At 42.3% G+C, this 21,682-nt stretch overlaps 1 protein-coding gene across 4 annotated transcripts in view; it reads left to right on the forward strand.

Annotated features, from left to right (window-relative positions):
• FYN (FYN proto-oncogene, Src family tyrosine kinase) overlaps window positions 1-21,682 on the forward strand; it is a 144,100-nt gene that overhangs the window by 84,352 nt on the left and 38,066 nt on the right. For 3 of the 4 annotated variants that reach the window (XM_027693038.1, XM_027693009.1, XM_027693027.1), the window contains exons 3-5: window positions 1,439-1,573; window positions 18,076-18,333; window positions 18,885-18,981. In XM_027693038.1, the coding sequence (XP_027548839.1) occupies window positions 18,087-18,333; window positions 18,885-18,981 (344 nt within the window). In that variant the 5' untranslated portion in view covers window positions 1,439-1,573; window positions 18,076-18,086. The remainder of the gene's footprint in view (window positions 1-1,438; window positions 1,574-18,075; window positions 18,334-18,884; window positions 18,982-21,682) is intronic. The other variant, XM_027693019.1, reaches the window with a different exon arrangement.

Raw genomic sequence — 21,682 nt, forward strand, 5'->3', positions numbered from 1 at the left:
CTCCTGCACATTGATAGGATTAATACTTTCTGGCCAAAGGCCCAGGTTAAGACAGACAGCATGGACAAAAGCTTGCACTGCCTCTTTAAAAAACACCAAATCTAAATATAGGCATGCCGTGGGATGAAGCAAATTCAGTTGCCAGGTCCTTAGGAACCCACCTGCCCAACCTCAGCCTTTGGACAAAGCACCAAAAGCTTTCTTGGCAGCAGCCAGTTCCTTCAGGATGGGGAAAGGGAAGGAGAAGACATATGGATGTCTTGAGTGACCTAAGAGGTGCCTGCAGGAGCAGTGCTCACATCCACTCATCCTGCTTAAAGGCACTAACTTGTTTTCCTGAAGAAGGTAGCTAGTCCAACAATTCATCCCAAAAGGATGAATTTGGAACAGGAAATATCTGTGAGATATGGAGGACTCCTTCCCTTACCATAATCCTCTGAGGTCACTTTCTGTGGCTGGGTGATGCTGGGATGAAATCCCAGGCAGATCCCTGGGATGAGGTCCCAGTAGCAGGCAGCAGACAAAGTGAATTTCTGAAGCGAGGAGTCGCAGGTGCTCTCTCAGAGTCAGAGCTGTAATAACACCCATCAGTTTCCTTAAAGTGGTTTCCTTGGCATTTCAGTGTGAGGAACTTTGTACAGTGAGGCTTTGTGTGGAGCAAGTGCTGGGAATTGAGAGCCTGCGGATCCTGCAGAAGACAGACAGTCGGGCATCATTTGAACTTAGATGGCATCTCATCCCCAAAAGGTTGGGGTTTCCCCTGGAGATATTTTGTAAGCCATGAGCAGGAAGGCTGCCAGGATTACTACCCTGGAGAAGGAGTGTTTCTTGGTGGCAACACAAAGCCCAGTGTGATGCAGTGACCACTCACCTGTCCTCCGGCTTTAGGCAGGCAGTAGGTCTTATCTGCAGGAGATCCTGCTTTGTGCCGATTAATCCAAGCCATGTGGGTGTGTATCCTTTTTAAATCAAGCATAGTTACTTCCACAACTTTGCAGAGATGGACAGTACATCACAACATGTTGTGTAAAGGGTTAATTACTGGTTAATTACACATAACAGATCATTGCTGAAAAAGCAGAACAAAGTTGCCTGTTCACAGTCTGGATTGGAATAGCATTCTGTTCCAATGCATTTTCCACCTTTGTTAGATTAGAGCCCGCAGCTGCCAAATTTATTCATTGTACGAATACTGCTATACTGTGAACAAAATAACAAAATGCCATTTAAGATTTTGTTTTATAACAAAGCCTTCTGCCACCCAGTTTTCAGTCATTTAATTTCTTTTCCCTAAACACTCTTCCAATTTTTCCAACACTTTTTTGTAAAATGAAGCAGCAGAACCTGATATGTTATTCATGAAGCAGAGGAATGAGAACCAAATACAGCATCACCATAACCTACCTACTCATCTTTTGATTTTCATTTGTTTGTACAGCTGAGGCTCGCATTAGCCCTTTTGGCCACAGCCTTGCGTGGGGAATTCATGTCAAGCTGATTGCTTCCCAGGATCCCGGGTCTTATATTCAGTCTCTGCTTTGGAGAATAGAGTCCTCTCTCTCCCTCTCACCCTGTAAGTATGGCCTGTATTCTTTATTCTAATAAGGTGATTCTGTACTTGGCCATATTAACACCTAAACTGGTTTTTCCCATCTTTCTACAGATCCCAGTTGCTCTTGTCAGGCTTGTCCTTTTGTGGTTTGTTTTCTGCTGTCCCCAGTCTCGTGTTAAACCACGATGACTTAACTTTAACCCACGTCACTGATAAGGCTATTAAATACTAAAGAGATGATCACCAATACCTGTGATAACCCAATAGAAACCCATTTGTTTGCTAATAAATAGTTTCTCATTTACCGTTATACATTGGTTTCCTTCATTTATCAGCTTTATAATGCTTTTAATATGATTGTGGACTCAGAAGTGACTTTAGTATAAAATAAGTTCAAGGTTTTTGCCTGACCTCATACGGTGCTCTCCACCTATGGAGTCCTGCTCTCCATGTATAGATGGAGACACTCCATAAGGCTTCAAAGCATTCAGTTTCTTCATAAAGATACCCTACAGAACAAGTCAAATGGCTTAGAGTTGTAATACTGTTAACAAAGCTGCCTTCATCAAGTGAACTTGTAATTTTTGCAAGAAATTACATCAAATTAGTTTGACAGGATCTATTTCCCTTAAAGCCAAGTTAGTTGACTTTTATTACAGAGCTGTAAAAAAAAATTATTAATCGAGATCTATATTGGTTGTTTTATCCTCTGCAAAATACTGGAGACTCAGCCAACTGGTGTGTAATTACTTTTTACCTCTCTTAAACAGCAGCCCAATATGAGCCTTCCTCCTGCCCCTGGTCCTTCCCCAGTGGCCCAGAACTGCTTTAGATGCAGCAGTAGCAGCTCCAAGACTAGATCTTTAAAAGCTTCTGAAAAAAGTTTATTGCTAGCAACTCATCTGAATCACCCAGAATTGTTTATTTGCTGTTTAACAACCCCTCTCCAGGGGCTACTGTGGTGGGAAGCTACTTCATTATCATCATCATAAACAGATCATCCAGCTTTTTATCTGTATGCCAATCAGAAATATTTTTTCATAACTCCTGTTGCTGTCATATTGTTATGAACTATTTTACCATTTGTATTGTTCAGGATTCAACATTCATAATCTATTTAGAAAAATAAAAAATTACACATCTGATTTTATCTGCCTTAATTTTTCCTAGTATCTTCTTCATTCCTCTATATGATCTTTATTTAGCTTTTTTGCTTGTTATTATCTTTTCCACTTTCTCTCTTCATGTATCAGTTTTGTATATAACATTTTATATGTTTTTTCACTTCTTTGCGAAACAACCCAGGTGTTGGGGTTTTTTTTATTGTGTGTTATTTTTATCTAGCCCATTTTCATGGTTGTAGCACTGTAGGCATTTAGGAAATGTCTTAAACTGCTTGCAATGTCAGCAACTTTCTGTATGTTCTGCCTTCAGCCTGATTTGACTCCCATTCGCTCTAGTTTTGTGAAATTGCCTCTCAGAAAGCATGCACTGTAATTTTACTTTATGTATATATAAAGAGCATGTGTTCATATATTGCTTAAAATTTTGCTAGTCTGGGTTTGATTGCAGACAATGTTAGCTATCTGCACAGGAGGTGTTGGTCCTTTTCAGTCTAAACAACCAGTAAGCTTCTGGTTTGTGATCATTTCCTCCCTCTGAGACAAAGTGGAGAGCAGAGATGCTCTGACTCCTCTACTAAACCACATATGACTCACAGGCAGTTCAGGCAGCTCCATCATGGGACCAGCAGTAAGCTGTGCTTGTGCTGGCCCTGCAGCTCCTGCCAGTTGCAGTCCCTGGCTGGAAAAGGAAGCAAGTAAGTGGGTCCTGCTGAGCATGGGATGGTTGTGTGATCACCACAACCATGTGGTGTGGAGCTTGTGTGCAGTGGAGTTTAGCTACATCCCACAAGCTCTTCATGTTATGGTGATCATGCTGTGAACTGCAATTCTCTTGCCCCTTTGGTGCTGCAAGGCCTATGTTGTGTATGACTCATTTAGCTAATTGGCAAGAGCTTTATTTCACAGCGTTAGGATGGCTGATCTTTCTTTTAAATTAGGAGTTAGTGACTTGTCATTTGTAGCCCTTTATAAAAGTACAAGGGTGCTTTAGTGCTAGTGACATAAGGACTCCAGCCTAAGTAACACAGGGAGGGATTTTGTACTTCTTGTATATAGGTGTTGAAGTCCATCATCCCTGTACTCTACAAAATTGTTTACTTCCAAGTTGTTGGTCACTCGGGCAGACATCATTTGAGACATATATGGCCTGTCAACTCCTCTCTTCCATTTGGAACTTTTAAAATTGACTACAACTGTTTCTGTTAATAATATAATTTAAATGTAGCTATTATTTTTCAGGAGTATTTTTTGCATTGTTACTTTGCAGGCAGAGGGCATATCTATTTTTTTCAGATTCTTGTAATTAATGCATAAGCAACTAAAAAGGGTTATCTTCTCATAGCCTCTGCTTTGGTTAATGTTGTCCTCAATATCATGGGTTTGTGCTGCATATGATCGTGGTTGCTTCTTTAACCCAACTTGTCCAGCCAGCCTGGCTTACAAAGTGTGTATTTGTTCCCTATCGAGAGGTCCCTTTCCCTTTACAACACAATCCACAAATATGACATCTGTCCCCTGTGCTGTTTACCTAGTTTTTAACTTCAGCAGCCTTCATTTTTTTTGTCTTTTTGTGCTAAGAAACAGGGAGAAACTCCAAACAGAATCTCACAATATCCTGAATTGTCGAGAGATGTGTAGTTCATGAGGCATATCGCAAAACAGTAATTTTCAGTGAAACCCTGTTTGTCTGCTCCAGATTACCATCCAGTCCTGCACTTGTCTTTGTGTCTTAAATACACAGAAACAGAGAAACCTCTGTTGACTACCTCTTCCTCACGCATTGCTCTTTTCATTCTGCTGATGAGGATGGTTGGAGCCATCCTCAGGGGCACTTTGGGTCAATTGCTCTTACTGAGAAGGCCAAACTGGGGAGGGCATGCAGGCAGTGTGAGGGGTAGCTCAAACACCACGAGCAAAATGTTACCACAGCGTCCAGTGGATGAGTATTTGCTTGATCAGGTGTGTGCTATGGGCTTGTGGACCACCCAGTGATTTATGGGCTCCAATGCTCTCTGGACCACCAGACAAGGAACACCATTGTAGATACTCCTGCATGTTAAATTGAGCAAATGTCCACTTTGGCAAACTTCCACACTCGATTCTGTGTGACTAACAGGATCTTCAGATGGGTTTTTGAGCTTGGCAAAGGTACCTTCATTCACAGACCAGAATTAAAGTACAGTTTCTTCTCCTAAGCATATGAATCTTTGAGAAAGAATGAAAGAGGGAGTGAGAGAAACAAAGAAATCAGCCTTCGTCTGGCTTTAGGGAATAGGCTATTAAATAGTTAGGATCTGCTGTTTTGATCACTCATTGTGTAACAGAAAACCAGATTGCAAGAGACTCACCCATCCCCCTGAAGACAGTACCATGCCCGGCAGATACTTGTTTAGCCTTCAAGTTGCCTTAGGCAGTCTATTCCAGGTTGTTTTGCTGTCCTTGCCAATGGAAAGGATTTTCTTCCCTGACACCTAGCCTAAATATCCACAGCTTCCATTTAGTCCATTATTTCAATGTGACTTCCAGCTTAGACCATGAAGGTTTAAAGTAGGAACTCCTGTATTCCTATAGCTGTGCTGAGAAGATTTCAGTAGCTTTAAGCTAAAGGACCAGGTTGTGGACCTGTAGCTTAGACTCACTACACATGACTATACCTTGCAGATCATTCCCTGACCAGTATGTGCAATGACCTCAGGTTCATGATGAAATAAAATTATCTCTTCTACTTGTCCTCAGATATGGACATAAAGCTTAAAAATAGACCTACCATATGTTTAGTGATACTTAGGTATTTTGAACAATGTGAAGGGCCCTCTAGCTGTTTGCTGGCTTCCTTTGGAAAATTCTCACTAACCCAGCAGAATCTGTTTTTCATGGCTTTTTAAGCCCAATTTTCTCTGACTAGCAGAAGGGACCTTCCATCATGATTTTTCCCACCACCTCTTTTTTAAACTCGAGGTCCCTACTCTTGAAGCATCTGGGATGTTCTCCCATGTTTATTGGTGGGTCATTCACCTCCAGACTGTGATCTTCTAATTCAAGCAGTGCAGACACCTAAGAGTCAGGGCAGGCTGTGGGGTCAATCACCAAAAATGAAAACTCGTTAGTTCTACAACCATACACACTGATGCAAAGACAAAGAGGACAATACATGGAGGAGAGAAGGCATCTGTCCAGTATTGTGGTTTTGTGTTCCTCTATTGCTGCTGCTGCTATCTTGAATTGCTAGTATCTTTTCATGAGGGAGAGACAGAAAGAAAGACAGAGAGAGACAGAGAGGAGCAGACCTTTTTAGGCATAGGTCCATGTGTAGCAGTTTTGGTACTTCCTCTTAGAGTTCCCTGAGGTAGCAGTGGGAGATAGGCAACCTCACTGGGCTTTGTGATACTGCAGGGTCCACTCTGAGCTGAGCAGCATTGATCCACCTTTGGAGGCAGAGGGACTTTGTTGTGGTTCACTGGTGTCTGCAGCAGAAGCCAATGAAAGGGAAAGTATCTATTCTTTCTCCTCCTGTTCTTTTGGATTCTGCCTCAATTCCCTTCCTTACTCATCTCCTGCTCTGGTGATTGCCCTATCCAGGTTTGTGTAGGTTATCTCTGCTTCTGTCTCCCAGCTTTTTGGCACTCCGGAGTGTATGTGGTTAAAAGGAAGTAGAGATTGACCATAGACTTCCTAGAAGTCATCCCAGGTAGCACAGTTGCAGCCTGTGGTAGAACATGGGGAACTGTAGTTTGTAGGGTAGTTGGCAAAAGAGAGTTGAAAATCACTGGTCTTAGTGACCTCATGGTTGGACTGTGTGCATCAACACTGACAGTCTTCTGTAAGAGGGAATGCAAGGTTAGGAATTGAAAAGAAAATGAGCAATGCAGATGCACTGTCACCACTTCCCACCAGCAGACTGATGTTCATCCAGTCTCTGAGCAATGACTACTCTCAAAAAACTCAGTTTTTATTGCTGAGCACAACATGATATGGTATAGAATATCCCTTTGGCCAGTTGGGGTCAGATTCACCAGCTGTGTTCCCTCCCAACCTCTTGCCTACCCCCAACCTATTTGCTGCAGTGCCAGAGTGAGAAACAAAGAAGGTCCTGATGCTGTGCAAGCACTGCTCAGAAGTAGCTAAAACATGGGTGTGTTATCAACATCCTTTTGGTCACAAATCTAAAGCACAGCAGAGTTTGGAATGCTATGAAGAAACTTAACTCCATCCGAAGCTGTCACCCAGCAGTAAGCTGTCGTACACTGAAACCACAGTGGCAACAGCTGGGTTTGAGACAACAGGTCTCACTAGAGCACTTTTTTGTGTGTGTATGTGTAAGTGTAGGCAGAGGTTTTTTGTCTTCCCGTTACTGATGTAGTCAGTACCATCAGAACTCTGGTGCCTTACTGGCCTTTGCCACAATGTGGTTGCCACCCTGTTTGGGGTCTCCACCTGTAAACATCTTTGCTGTTGTATATGCAGCCAGCTACAATGGTGGTGAAAAGCCTGGGGGTTCTTTGTGAAATAACCACAGGCAAATTTTTGCTTGTGTTTTTGAAGGAGGATACTTTTAACCTGTTGTAACTGGACAGATAAGGGATTTAAATAATACTTTTAAAATAATAACAATAACAACCTTGTTGACATGAGAGCACCTTGGGATGGGAATGGGTCCTGAAAGGGTCTCGAAGAAAGTCATCTCCTGATGTGAGACTCAGCTTGCTCCCTTTTCCTTGCTGTCACATCCTCCAAGGTCTTCATCACAAAACAAATCAGACAAGGCTGAGAAAAGGTTAGTTTCATATGTGCATGGACAAAGGGGGGTGGGGAGGGAGCAGTGAGAGTTTTTTTGAGAGAAAATCTTTTTCTATGCCTCTTTCCTAGTCCACAGTGGCAAACAGGCAGAACTTCTATACTGCTTCCTTCCCTTTTCCCCTCTTCCTTCTCTGCCCATCCTGGTTCACATTTTGCACTCTGCTCTGTGCTGCTCCCATACTGCAGGTCAGATGAGCACCCATTAATCCTGGGCAGATTCTAAAAATAAGAACTGAAAGAAAAAATATCAGAACAGTGTGAATCAAACTGCAATCATCTTTCTGTTCTCTTAATGGGGGAAAATAAAAGAGGAAATCAGTGGAGACACTCTCACTTCTTCTCTTTCCAAGACAAAATTATTCTGGCATTTGCAGCAGTTTTCCCTTGATATAGGTTTTCTAATTTATACACTTAAAAGACACTTTAAAATTTAGGTGCATTAGCTCAAAATGCTTATGCAGACCATTCACCCACTTCTCTCTGCTTGTGAATAGAGCTACCATAAGCAGCCTGATGAAGGAGGAATGTAGCTTGAAATCACGCTATTGAATTTACATGGTGCTTTCATGTGTTACTCCAAACTAAGCATAGACCCATCCTCTGGGGGGTTTAGCTATAGAGTAAGCAGTATGTTTACTGTGTGTAGCTGCTGCCTTTAGCTGTTAATTTCAAAGCTTCCTTTAACTCATTTTAAGCATAAAAAAAAATCCTTTATGCAGCTTTGAGTCTGACTTGCTCTTTGGTTTATGAGCATAAAACCTGCAGGCCTTCCTTCTAAAGTTAGCTATACATAAGCTTCTTTCTTTTAGATTACAAATGAAGTTTGGATGTTGATGGGAAAAGAAAAAAACACAGAAGGACCTTTTCTCACAACTGCTCTTCCTGTTCTGCATTTTTCTAGGGCATCTTTTTCTTAAAGTAATAAAAGCCCTGAGACAGTACAAGGCATAACTCAGTTACTGCAACTTTAAGAGATTGCAGGGTGAGCCTCTGCTTTAATTGCTTCTTGTGTTTTGTTCTGGTTTGGTTTTGCTGAAAGGGATGTATCACAGAGAGTGGAAGAGAATTCACTGTGTTTTGAAAAAGATGAAGCCATGACATTCACAGATTCAGCTGGCAAAGAAGCCACAGAAAACCAAAAGGGTGGCGACGTGTCCCTTTGGGGGCAGTTTGGAGGGTTTGTCTTCTCTTTTTGGACTGGGGAGCTTTCGATTATGGCTGCTCAAATGGCCACATTGTGCTAATGCAGCTTCCTGTGGCCTTGCCAGGTGACCTCTTCACCAGCCAGTCCCACCACCACAACTGTCCCTCAACCAACCACATACAGACACGGTTATTGTCCCTCCTGCCCAGCTGGAGTGCTGACTTCCTTTTTCTTCTCTAGTTTGTAAAATACAGGTCATATAGCTATATTGTTAATAAATAGATCATCTGAGTTGCAATAAATCTCTTGCCAGAGTGGGATCATATGCTCTCACAAGCAGGGTGATGGGTCTGTTTGTCAAGACATTCATCGCTCTTTCTTCCTAGCATTGAGTGGCCACCCGCCCTGCCCCATGGACAGCTGTGCTCACAGCCTCTGGCAGAAACCAAGTCTGGTTGTAGCTCACTGAAATCCTTCAACATGTGCCTTCTCTTCACCAGTCCTGACCCCTGAGGCTGGCTGAAATTAAACAGCAAGATGAAGCCCAAACCTTCCATCTTTCATAACTGACTCTTAGTTCAGGTCCCAAAGAGGAAAAAGAGGGAAGGCAAGCACAGGTCTGTACTTCGCTGATATGTGTTACAACTTAAATCTTGTCTGTAGTGCCAGGAAGCTGTCATTTCCAGGACTGCGTCCCCAGTCACTTGGTAACAGGGAGAAACAGCAGGGCAGAATATGGCACTTCAAAGCTCCTTGCAGGATCTGCTCTTCTCATGGGAGCAGGAGCTGCTCCTTTTCCTGAACTGCTTCTGCCACCATTGTAGAAGATTTCCAAAGCAACTGTATGCTGACAAGAAACAATAGTAGGAGCACTCCAGCACTGTAAAATACATTTTCTTTGAACCAGAGCACTATGGCAGCAGGAACTCATCTAAGACTGCTCTTCCTACTCCTCCAGCCATAGATGTCCATTGACACTGGGCAGTAGCCTGATTTTTGACTGCTGCAGATGAACAATTAAACAGCTGGGATTTTTATGGTCAGGCTGCTAAAGCAGATTCTGGGAGTGAAGCATTAATGGACTCCCTTAAAGAATCAAATTAATGCAGCCCAGGAATTTTTCAGTGCTCTTTTGAAACATACTTGACTTGAAGTTTTGCCCTGGTGTTTCTGGCTTTTTGTTCAGAAATATCACATAGTGTATGTGAGATTTTCTGCATATCTTTAACAGTCAGAGGACATCCAGTGGTAGTACTGCATCTGATTTACATTTTTTAATGCTATCTGACGGGTGTGGTACACTCATAGATTTGCAAGAATTCTACACAAATCTCCAGCTTCATTCAAGGCTGAACCGGGTTATCATATCACAATAAATTTATGTTCTTTCTAGATTAGGCATTAGTATAAAAATGATATCTTTATATACTAGCCTGCAACCCACAAGCCTGAGAAATAACTAATAACACCCAAAAGTTTGAATTATTTTAAAGTATTTGTTGTATTTCCCTGACCTGCTTTATGATTCCTAAAAATTGTGGAATCACTGGTTAAGCTGGAAGGAAGACAGTCCTCTAAAAGGTAGCAGAGTTAATAGATAAAAACAAAAATAATTCAATAAGTGTTGCAATTTTATTCCATCTGTTTCATTTGAGTTGGCTCGAAACTGACACAGTATTAATTCTGAAAATGCAAAATGCTCCCATCAGCATAGATGAGTCAGAGAGAGGTCAGCAAGCAGACAGCATGAGAATTACTGACCTATATAGGACTAGTTTTAAGTGCCTATTTGTTGCCCAACTTGGAATGCCTTCCTAGCGACTTGTAATATTCAAAGTGGGTGAGTGAACCTTCTTGGAAAATTATGGGGTTTAATGTGTCTCAGGCTTGTGTTTCAAAATACATACTCCATCAGTTTCTCTCTAGGGACCTACTAATAGTGGCATGGAAAGTAAGACATTTCAACTTCAGGGTAAATTTCTGTGTTGATTATTATCCCTATCCAGCCTGCAGGAGGAATTCCACAGAAAACTAAAATCTCTTTTAAAATTCTTGTAGTTCTTTCTCTTGGAAAGCCTTTTCTATCCTTCTTGCATCTTCACAGTAACTCAGAATGTTGCATTTTGAATATAAAATCCTACTGTAGCTCATAAAATTTGGGTTATTTGATGTCACAGACTGATAGTTCTATGGTGCTTTCAGCAAAACATAAAACACCAAAAAGATGTCCCTTAGAGAATCTATTTTTCACAGCCATGCTGGATGCATCCCTGGGTGTGATTAATAAGCATGTTCACCGCAAAGACTGAATAAAAGCCAAGGATTTTGTGCTTCTGATTCTCTTTTAACATAACTATTTCTTAACTCAGCCTCCCTGCTGATGCTTTCCAGACAAGATTTGTAGGATTTGGTCAGAAAAAGACAGTTGATGGTTACCAGTCATCCAGCCTTTCCCTTTCATGTCTTTCACTGAAAGAAGCTGTCTTAAAAATATCCCATCGAATTTCATTCCGGAGAAATCCAAGAGGAAGGAGAATGCACCCTACTGGGTCTGAACCTGCTCCACATCTCTTCAGCAGATTGGACCCCTCTCCCATGCTGGTTCCCTTTCCTGTGCAAGGAGTTCGAGAACAGAGGCTATGGCATGGATGGAAAGGTGCAGAATAGACAGATTTTTCCCTGTATCTCCCTGTACCCCTCAAACATTTTAGGGCCTATCTTCTCTTACAACTCTAAAAAAAGCAGGTTCTGAAAAGGCACCATAATTCAGCTGTGGGTTGTACAATCATAGAATCATAGAATCATGGCATTTTAAGGGACTGGAATGGACCTTAAAGATTACCTAGTCCCAATCCCCCCTGCCATGGGCAGGGACACCTCCCAATAGACCAGGTTGCTCAAGACCTTATGCAGCCTGGGTTTGAACACTGCCAGGGTTGGGGCACCACAGCCTCGCTGTGCAACCTGTTCTAATGTATAACCACCCTCACACTGAAAAATTTCTTCTTCGTATGTAACCTAAATTTCCCCTCTTTCAATTTGTACTCATTACTCCTTGTCCTATCACTACAGTTCCTGACGAAGAGTCCCTCTCTGGCTTTCCTGTAGAACCCCTTCAGATACTGGAAGGTTGCCGTGAGGTCTCCACACAACCTTCTCTTCTCCAGGCTGAACAGCCCCAACTTTCTCAGCCTGTCTTCGTAGGGGAGGTGCTCCAGTCCTCTTATTAACTTCATAGCCCTCCTCTGGACTTGCTCCAACAGTTCCATGTCCTTCTTATGTACTGTACACAGTACTCCAGGTGAGGTCTCACAAGAGCAGAGTAGAAGGGGAGAATCACCTCCCTCAACCTGCTGGCCACGCTCCTGATGCAGTCCAGGATTCTCATGGCTTTCTGGGCTGTGAGCGCACATTGACAGCTCATGTTGAATTTTGCATTAACCATCACCCCTAAGTCTTTCTTCACAGGACTATTCTCAGTCACATCTCTGCCCAATCTGTAGGTGTGTATCTGGGCTTGCCCTGACTCAGGTGTAGGATCTTGCACTTGGTCTTGTTGAACTTCATGAGGTTCATACAATCCCACCTCCCAAGCCTGCCAAGGTCTCTGGATGGCATCCCTTCCCTCCAGTGTATCAGCTGCACTACGCAGCTTGGTGTCCTGATGCTCTGAAGGAGTGAATTTGCTCCAGTCTTCCTCTCATCCATATGCTTACAGATGCAGAAGCTACACTAAGTAGAGGTTAATCAGTACTTTTTGCTTTTCAAATATTACATGTTATAGCTTTTAAAATAGAAGTATTAAAAAAAAGAATTTTCCTGGTATTCCTTGATGTTTCCTGGGATTTGATTAACTAGCAGTGGACTGCTTTTGTTTCTGTAAATGAAGTGGATGCCTGGCTTTGTTGAATGTTTCAGTTTTGGCTTCCATTTTGTATCAAGAACCAACAGAAAAACCGAAGGACGTTGATTTACAATAATAAGAATGTTAATACATCTCCTTAGCCTTACTTAAAAGTAATTAATTATTATATAAATAATTAATAATGATATAATGAATTTTATATCTTTGTCAACTAATATTTTGACCATGTAGGAGGAAACTACTATTCTGGTTAAACTCGTGTTGGATTGCTTGCAATGTAAATGTTGGAGTCCAAGAAATATAGCAAGGGCAAGAAAGGAGACAAATAACATAATGTTTATTTTCATTTGTCACTAAGGAAGTCTCAAAAAACATGTAAGGGGTTTTTTTATGTTTTCATGAAAACACATGTTTTATATTGCCCATAAAAACACAACTTTAGAATAAACAAATTGAGCTTGCTTACATTAGAAAAGTTCATTTTAATTAGACCAGTTACATACCTTTTTGCAATCCCAGTGTCAAATTATGATAATTCTACATGACCCATAACTCACACATCTGAGAAATGCTGCCTTTCTTAATGAAAACGGAATAAAAACTTTTTCCTTTACTGTAAGATGCACAGCATGTTGGATGAACAACGTTGTGTGCTCATCTCTGGAGAGTTTAGTGTAAAACAACTCCAGATTTTGTTTGGTGATCTCAGAGCTCGCTGAATAACTTTGACCTTCCACAGCTCCAAATGCTGACATGCAGGGAGATGAGACTTTTGGATATTAAAAGCCTGCTCTGTGATACTGAAGGAGATTAGTTTTTGGAATCCATTCATTAACACAAAGGCCAATGCTGAATGGAGGTTATATTTATTGTCTATGAAACCCCTGAGTAAGCTGAAATCACTTTAGGCATGTACGTGCATACATGTATTCTCTCACATTTAGCCAACTCCCCATGATACTGTTTCTTTGAGCCAGGAACAGGCAACTTTCAGAGACTTGGCTTGAAAAGATGTGTGCATGTAACACCCTCTGTCACATTTTGCAAGAGGCTACAATCAAGCAGTCTTAATACTTGGATTGTCTAGACACTGTGACAGTGGGAGGGGACAAGTGAAAGAAAAAGCCCATTTTGTCAGTTGTTCTCTTTGCATCAAATTCTCCTTCCCTGTGTGCTGCCGTTGCTAGCAAAAAGCTAAAGCAAGCAAAAACCGAACAAAAATCAAGAAACTGATAATTCACTGGTTTACTATACGTATCATTCCTAGTAAAAAAACACAAACCATTGTTTTTGAAACTACAGTACATATGTATACCATTTCCTTGTTTATTCACTTTTTTCAGAATTAATACTTTGAGCAATTTTAGTTTTGCAGCTGATTTGTCATTTTAACTTTTTCCTCATCAATATGTAAAGGAGGTGTGTAGGGCTGTCTTGTCAGCTGAATCTTAGTGAACAAGGGAGCAACAAGAAAACTCCTTTCCCTCCCACTGCTCTCCCAGATATCATGTTTCCTATCTCTTTTTTTCTTTCTTTTGTACTTTTTTCTAAGGAAGCACATGGGGAAAAATAAGAGAAGAAACAGAGCTGGGAGGGGAAAGGGAGGAGGTGATAGAATTTCACAGGGACATAAGCCTGCAAGCCATCAAAGAGGCTGTGAGATTCTTCACTGCTTTAAGGTGAAGCATGTTGCAGCACTTGCAGCTTTTAACCAGTCTGATTTAATGGCTCACTCTTCCCTGTTCGGATAGTCAGCATCTCTTTCTGCCTTTCCTTTTGAGCTGGGATTTCTCTCATGGTATCTCCCATGCAGCATTTGCTCTTTGCCCATGTTTTGCTCTCTGCACACCACAGCCATGCTTTCACAGAGGGTCCCAGCCTCACCTTTCCTGCCCAAAGCCTCCTGGACACTGCCTATGCTATAGCAGTGAGATGAGCCGCCACCACACTGGGTTCTTGCCTTCCATATGGTCCTGCTTCACTTCTTGGCACTGCCCGTGAGACTCCTTGGTTCTGAGAGGAACCAGGAAAACTTCACCTCTGTGTGACACCTCCAAACAAAGGGTTTCCAGAGCCAGACAATCCTGCTGTTGAAATTGTAAACGCAGTAGACGTTATCTCCACAAACAGTTTTTCACAGCTGATATGAAGCCAGCTGGGCCACCTCTGCACCTGTTGTGGTCCCTGTGGGCTTACCTGGAGTCACTACTGGTGCTGGGCATGCACAGTACTCTGCACCTCCAGTTCCAACTCAGCTTCCAGGGCGATCAGAGGCTGGAGGTCCACACAGCTGCCACAGCAGTAGCAGCAGCAGTGTGTTTTGCAGCCTCTAGGCTGCAAAACCCTTTCCCTTGTCCTGTTGCTTTAGTTTCTTGAGGGATACCCACATGTGCCACCTCTTGCTGCAAGTGCAGACTCAGGAGTCCATTTTCCTGTTCTTCTGGAAAAACTTAAACATTTTGGTGAGGGAACCCTGCTGAGTGGATATGGTGTCTTCAAGGTAAAAAAAAAATGTAAAAAGAGCACTTTTAAGTTAGAGGAAGAGAAGGTAGACTCATGCTAACTGCAGACAATACAGCTAAGGGAAATGCAATAAAATTTCAGAATCACAGAATCATTTAGGTGGGAAAAGACCTCTGAGATCATCGCATCCAACCGTTGACTGATCACCACCTTGTCAGCTACACCATGGCACTAAGTGCCATGTCCAGTCATTTCTTGAACACCTGATGTCCAGTCTGAACCTCCCCTGCCACAGCTTAAGACTATGTCCTCTCATCCCATCACTAGTTGCCTGGGAGAAGAGGCCAACCCCCACCTGGCTACAACCTCCTTTCAGGTAGTTGTAGAGGGTGATAAGGTCACCCCTGAGCCTCCTTTTCTCCAGGCTAAACAACCCCAGCTCCCTCAGCCTCTCCTCATAGGACTTAAGGTCCAGACCCCTCACCAGCTTTTTTGCTCTTCTCTGGACTTGCTCCAGCACTTCAATGTCTTTCTTGTTGTGAGGGGCCCGGAAACAGACATAGTACTTGAGGTGTGGCCTCACCAGGGCTAAATACAGGGGGACAATCACTGCCCTGGGCCTGCTGGCCTGATACAAGCCAGGAAGCCATTGGCCTTCTTGACCACCTGGGCTCACTGCTGGCTCATCTACAGCTGCCTGTTGACCAGCACCCCTAGGTCCTTTTCAACTGGAAATCTTTCCAGACACTCTTCTCCCAGCCATGGGGATGTTGTGGCTGGAGTGTAGGAGCTGGCACTTGGTGTTGTTGAACCTAATACCATTGGTCTCAGCCCATGAGTCCAGCCTGTTCACGTCCCTCTGCAGAGTCTTCCTACCCTCCAGTGGATCAACACTCCCACCCAACTTGGTTTTTTCTGCATATTTACTGAGGGTACACTCGATCCCCTCATCCAGATCGTCTGTAAAGATATTGAACAGGACTGGATCCAATAACGATCCCTAGGGGATGTCACTAGTGACCAGACATCAACTGTTTGCAACACCATTCACCACCACTCTCTGGACCTGGCCATCCAGTCAGTTTTTTACCCATTAAAGAGTGCACCTGTCCAGACTGTGGGATGCCAGCTTTGCCAGGAGAATGCCGTGGGAAACAGTATCAAAGGTTTTGCTGAAGTCCAGGTAGACAACATCCACAGCCTTTCCCTCCTCCACTAGGCAGGTCACCTGATCATAAAAGAAGATCAGGTTGGTCAGGCAGGACCTACCTCTCCTTAAACCCATGCTGGCTGGGCCTGATCCCTTGGTTGTCCTGTACATGCCATGTGACCACACTCAAGATGATCTGTTCCATAACCTTGCTGGGCACCAAGGTCAGGCTGACAGGCCTGTAGTTCCCTGGATCCTTCTTCCGTCCCTTCTTGTGGATGGGCTTCACATTGACCAAGCAAAATGGTGCTTGTTTTTCTGAACAGGCTTGTAGAATAACTGGAAGTGTCTGCAAATTTTAGAGAATACACTTCAACAGAAGTGTTCTGCTTTTTAATTAGGCAGGTTAGAGGTAGGAAGCAGGTATCCAGACTGTGGATTGTCACAAACAAGCAGGGAGCTGCTGCATAATTTTTCAAGCATTAGCACTCATGAAACATGTTTTTTCTGAACCCCATGAATTTGTCAAAACCAACTTCCTGTGTTAATGTTGGGGTAAGGCATAGAAAATAGCCAGCCTGGCAGCTACAGAAAAATTAGGAAATTTAAAAAAAGTAGGCTTTTTATTTACCCTAAGTGACAGATATGGGCTGAATTCTTAAAGAGAAATATGGGGTAGAAAAAGTGCACTTCACTACACTTTTTTTTTTCTGTTCTCTGCATTTTCTCCCTGTCTATTTATATCTTCTGGAAAAAGTATGTCTAGTAAGTCTAGTATTTTAAAGATTTTTCTTTTGTTACTGCTCTTCCAGCCTCAGTGTTTAGAGCATGTTGTTTTTGCGCCAGGTTACATCTGAAGAGTCACTATACTGGTTCAGACTGAGGATGCACCCAGACAAATATCTGATTCCCTAGATTAATCACACCCAGCTTCAGAAACTCGGATTTTGTGCCTAGAATCAACTTGAGTCAATAGCAAAGAGTTCAGTAACCCCAGCACATGGCTTATAAAATGTTAGAGCTAGCAGATGAAAGGCAACACCAGGTAACAGGACTAACCTCCTTTCAGGACTGCTTCTAAGATGTGGCGAATCACCCTCTGTCTCCTGTGTAGAGAGAGACAGGACCTAAAATTAAGAGAGATTGACCCAGGCTCTGGTAATGCCCCATGAGCATGCAGGACAAGAGGTTATAAGCATTAAAAAACTTAGAGCAACCTTTTCAAACACTCTTGTTTTTGTCCTTTCTGGGATCCAGACTTTGAGATGCTCTTCATTTGACATGTTAGTTCTTCTGGGACTTTCTCTAGTTTCTTAATGTGTGTACCTTTGGCAGCCCCACCTTCTGCTATCAGCAGGTTCTAGCCTTCAGTTTGTTACTGCATAACAGGGTGCTTCCTTTTGTTTTAGTTCTGTCCTCTGATAGCTCCCTACTACTTTCCTGTCCTGTAATAACTATTGGCGCACTGCTTTTCTGCTTGCCATGCAGAGCTCCAGCAATGGAAGAAGATAGTATTGTCTTTAGGTGAAGTCTGCTCTTGGGTAGTTGGCAAGGTCAAATATGAACCATGAGCCAAGTGCCTCATTCTGTGTTGTAGGGGGCAGACCTCAAGCTGCACTTTTTTGGCTGAGTCCTTTGCCTGTCAGTCATACCTTCCTGATGAAGAGTGAGCAAGAGGGATTTCATCCTCTTTTGCCCACCGTGCAAGCTATTGCCTGGCAGGGCTTGGCAGAGATCTGCCACTACCCTAAGAGCAGGCAGGACCCTCTTCCCCAGGTGTCAATGGGAAATTACCAAGAGGGAGATTTTGTGTGAGCTTTTTTCCAACATGTTGCTGTTTATATTCAAACCACTGCAGGGTTTTTTCAAAGTACTTAACTTTGGAGCAGTGAACTTAATTTGAGCCTCATCATATGTGTGTTTGGGGGAGATCTGGTGAGCATCAACATATAAACACCTGTCCTTCCCTTCCTCTCCTAGGATTTTAGATAATGGGCTGTGTGCAATGTAAGGATAAAGAAGCAACAAAACTGACTGACGAGAGGGATGGCAGTTTAACTCAAAGCTCAGGCTACCGCTATGGGACAGATCCCACTCCGCAGCACTATCCTAGCTTTGGTGTGACTTCAATCCCAAACTACAACAACTTCCATGCCACAGGAGGCCAAGGACTGACTGTGTTTGGTGGAGTCAATTCTTCCTCTCATACAGGGACCCTGCGTACAAGAGGAGGAACAGGTGAGTTTGAAAGTCTTACTTCAGTCCTCTTAGTGAGTGTCAATCATGTGCCTACAGCAGAGGGATGACTGTCTCAGCATGCTGCTTTTGGGGAGAGTTATTTCATGAAACAGTGTAAAGAATTGAAGTAGGGTGGAGTTGAGTCTTCATCCTTACCTTTGCTAATTTGCAGGTGCTAGTTCACTTGGGAGGTGAGAAATTATGTGTACTTACCCAGTTTGGCTAACTGCCTCATCGCTCTAGCAGGGAATGGAAAGTATGGGCTGAGCCACCTCAAATTGTTAACAGGAAATACTTGGCATGGCTATGTCTACACTCTCTCCTCAACCCCTCTTTGCCCGTTTGCGATTCTGTGACTGTACAGAGTGAAGGAGGTGGAGTGCCTGCTGGCTGCGTAAGACAAGATGATTGTTCAAAAAGTAGGAGGATTTGGTTTATTTTGCTCCTCTGCAACCTGAGTAGCTTACATGTGGCTTAGCCACCTCATCTCTCCAGGTTCCTTTCTCTCCTGCTTTTTGTGATAGAGTATAACACACCTATCTTTTTCTTAGGTGTAACTCTTTTTGTGGCACTTTATGACTATGAAGCAAGAACAGAAGATGACTTGAGTTTTCACAAAGGAGAAAAATTCCAGATACTTAACAGCTCGTAAGTTTTAGGCTGGGAAATTAATACTTTCAAACCTATAATGTTTAAAATTATGTTTGCTTATGTTATTTTTAAAATCTGATGTTGGATATTCAATATATGGAGGGGTTTTACTCTATGCTTACTTACTTGTCCTTGCATTTAGTGCACTTTTGTAAAGTGCTTTATTTTTAGGGGAAAAAAACAACTTCAACCACATGCAGCTTTACTTCAAAAATAAGTGTGAGATTGTGTGATTCACTGCTTACATTTTACAGTAACCCCACATTCAGAACTGAGACTACCAGCTCTGTACTTTACCAGTAGCCACAGAAGTTCTGCAAGGCATGTACTAACACTTTTTGCAATCTGATGCGAGTATCTCCACATAGAAATGAGCTAAAAACTGATTCACAAAAGAGGCATTATCCAGACTAGCGTGCCAGGTTTAAAAGCATTTTTTTTTCCTCTTAAAGGTAGGTCGTGCAGTCAGAACATGTTAGGAAGTTCTGTTACCATTGCACAGTTGCATCTGACATGAAAACCACACTTCTATCCTGGAAATCATCAAGTTAAAATAATTTTATCAACTGCCCATAGAAAAAAATCCCTTAGCAACTTAAAAATAACATCTAAAATTCACTGTGCTACTGACCTATATCTGAACATCTTGTAATTCTTCGCTAAGAACATAAAGTGGCAGGCTCTGTGTTATGTTCAGTATTGCTATCATGAAGAAGTAAAAATTGGTTAACAACAATGTCACTTTCTAAAGGCTTTGTGATATTGGTCTCATTTTTTTTTCTCACACTGTGTGACAGTGAGGGAAATCCATCCCTGGTGCAACTCCTGTTAATTTTAATATAACAACTGCAGGGTTGGAGTTGGCTCAATGTGCATTGAAGTTAAAAAAAATCAGGTAATTCTGTGGAATATTTCATGAAGCTGAAGGGCTTTGATGTAGATGAAAGCACAGAAACTTCAGTTATGACTAGGGAGCAGGAGTTTAAAACCTTTCTACTTCTAAATCAGTGCTTGAAAACAAACCCTTTTTTAACCTATCATCCATTTTTGTTCACATTGCCTGCTGCTTTCCTAACCTTGTACAAACTATGCTATAACTTGAAACAAGAAGAAGTTTCACACATTATAAATACATATGCCAGTCGATGAAATCAGGGGATGCTCACAGGGGCTTGCAGGGCAATCATCCTTGAAGTCAGTGAGACAGAGAGATTCTCCTACATGTGGGTGGCTGCAGTACATGCATTTTGATGCAGGTAATTACTGCCTGGAAGAAGGTTTTCTAACAAAGGGAAAAAGACCAAACATCCACTGATTTTCCTGTAGGATTATAGAAGTTCAGTATCCATTGTAGTCAGCTCTGCATTTAAACATGGACCTAACCACACTCCTGAAGTAGTGACATCCAGGCTGGGGACCTCCAGAAGGCTGTGTTTCTCTAAGAATGCTTCCTCTCTTCACCTGCATCAGAAATTATACGAAAGCCCATTTTTTATGTGTCTGCCAATGATGTTTGCAAAGAGAAAGCATATATGTGCATAAAACTAGTTTGTCTGGAATTTTTGGAGGGGTTTGGATTTTTCTTTAGCGCTCAAGAAATTTGATTTGTGCTTTGAAGTAAACATTCAGGGCAGCAATACCTGAAATGGCATACAGGGGGTATCCCCATGATTTGAAGTCAGAAATTATACTAAAGGCAGTCTGGGGGGAAAAGGTACTTGCAGAGTGGTTCAGAGCAGAGTCTAACTTTGGGGCTCCAAAACACTCAGCCATGCCCAGCATCCCCACCGCCACTCCCACACACCCTGTCTAGCCCCATTTACTAATTTCCTCCTACCTCAGCTGCATGTCTAAAATTAAGAGCTGTGAAAAAAGCCTGCATTCCTCCTTTCTGGCAATGCTTTGAGAGATTTAAGCTTCTCTATCAAAGCGGAGGGGGTTGTTGCTGATTTTGTGATCATCTACGGGGCTGCTTTTTCCCTCCCTAGATACGACAAAATACCTCCATCTAGTGGACTCTCTGTGCAGTAAGGAGAAGAAATGGAATGGTACCATTTATCAACCACAGTATAGCATATTGTCTCAGAAATATTCTACAGCAGCATATGGGGGAAGGGTTAGCACTTCAGCTGGTAAAATTAGGGATGCAAACAGATAGGGCTATTTATCTGCCATAGTAATGCATACAAGGTGTATTAAAATAGTGTCAACTGCCATCCTCTACAAAAGCTATTTATTCTTCACATTTTTTGAACTGTAAAATTGGAAGCAGCTCCTTTTTGACTAATCACAGCTGGTTTTTAGTTGTTTTCCTTAGAGTTCATGCTCCTTCAAACTGTTAAAGAAAGTGGAGTTGAAAATTTAAAGTAAGAACCTACCTTGTCACAACCTTTCTTGCCAGTAATAGCTTAGACAGTGTGTTTTCTGTAACTGCTTGCTTCCAGAAGAGGCTGGATTCTCCAGCCACATTTGATAATAGTGTTTTATTTAGTGAACAAAATTCTGGTTTACAGAGAGGGGAACTGTGAAGGAGTTTCTAAGCAGTCCAGAAATAGAAAAGAAAATGCTTATTATTAGCGGTAGGAGTTAAATATTGGTGAATCTGGTGCTGAGAATGAAAGACAAATTGCTAAGTCCCAAATCATTGCATCCCGTAAAAAGCTGAAAAATAAACTTCTCTTAAAGCTGCACATCTGTG

This window comes from Neopelma chrysocephalum, unplaced genomic scaffold (assembly GCF_003984885.1).
Source record: "Neopelma chrysocephalum unplaced genomic scaffold, ASM398488v2 Primary Assembly neopelma1_23, whole genome shotgun sequence".
NCBI lineage: Eukaryota > Metazoa > Chordata > Aves > Passeriformes > Pipridae > Neopelma > Neopelma chrysocephalum.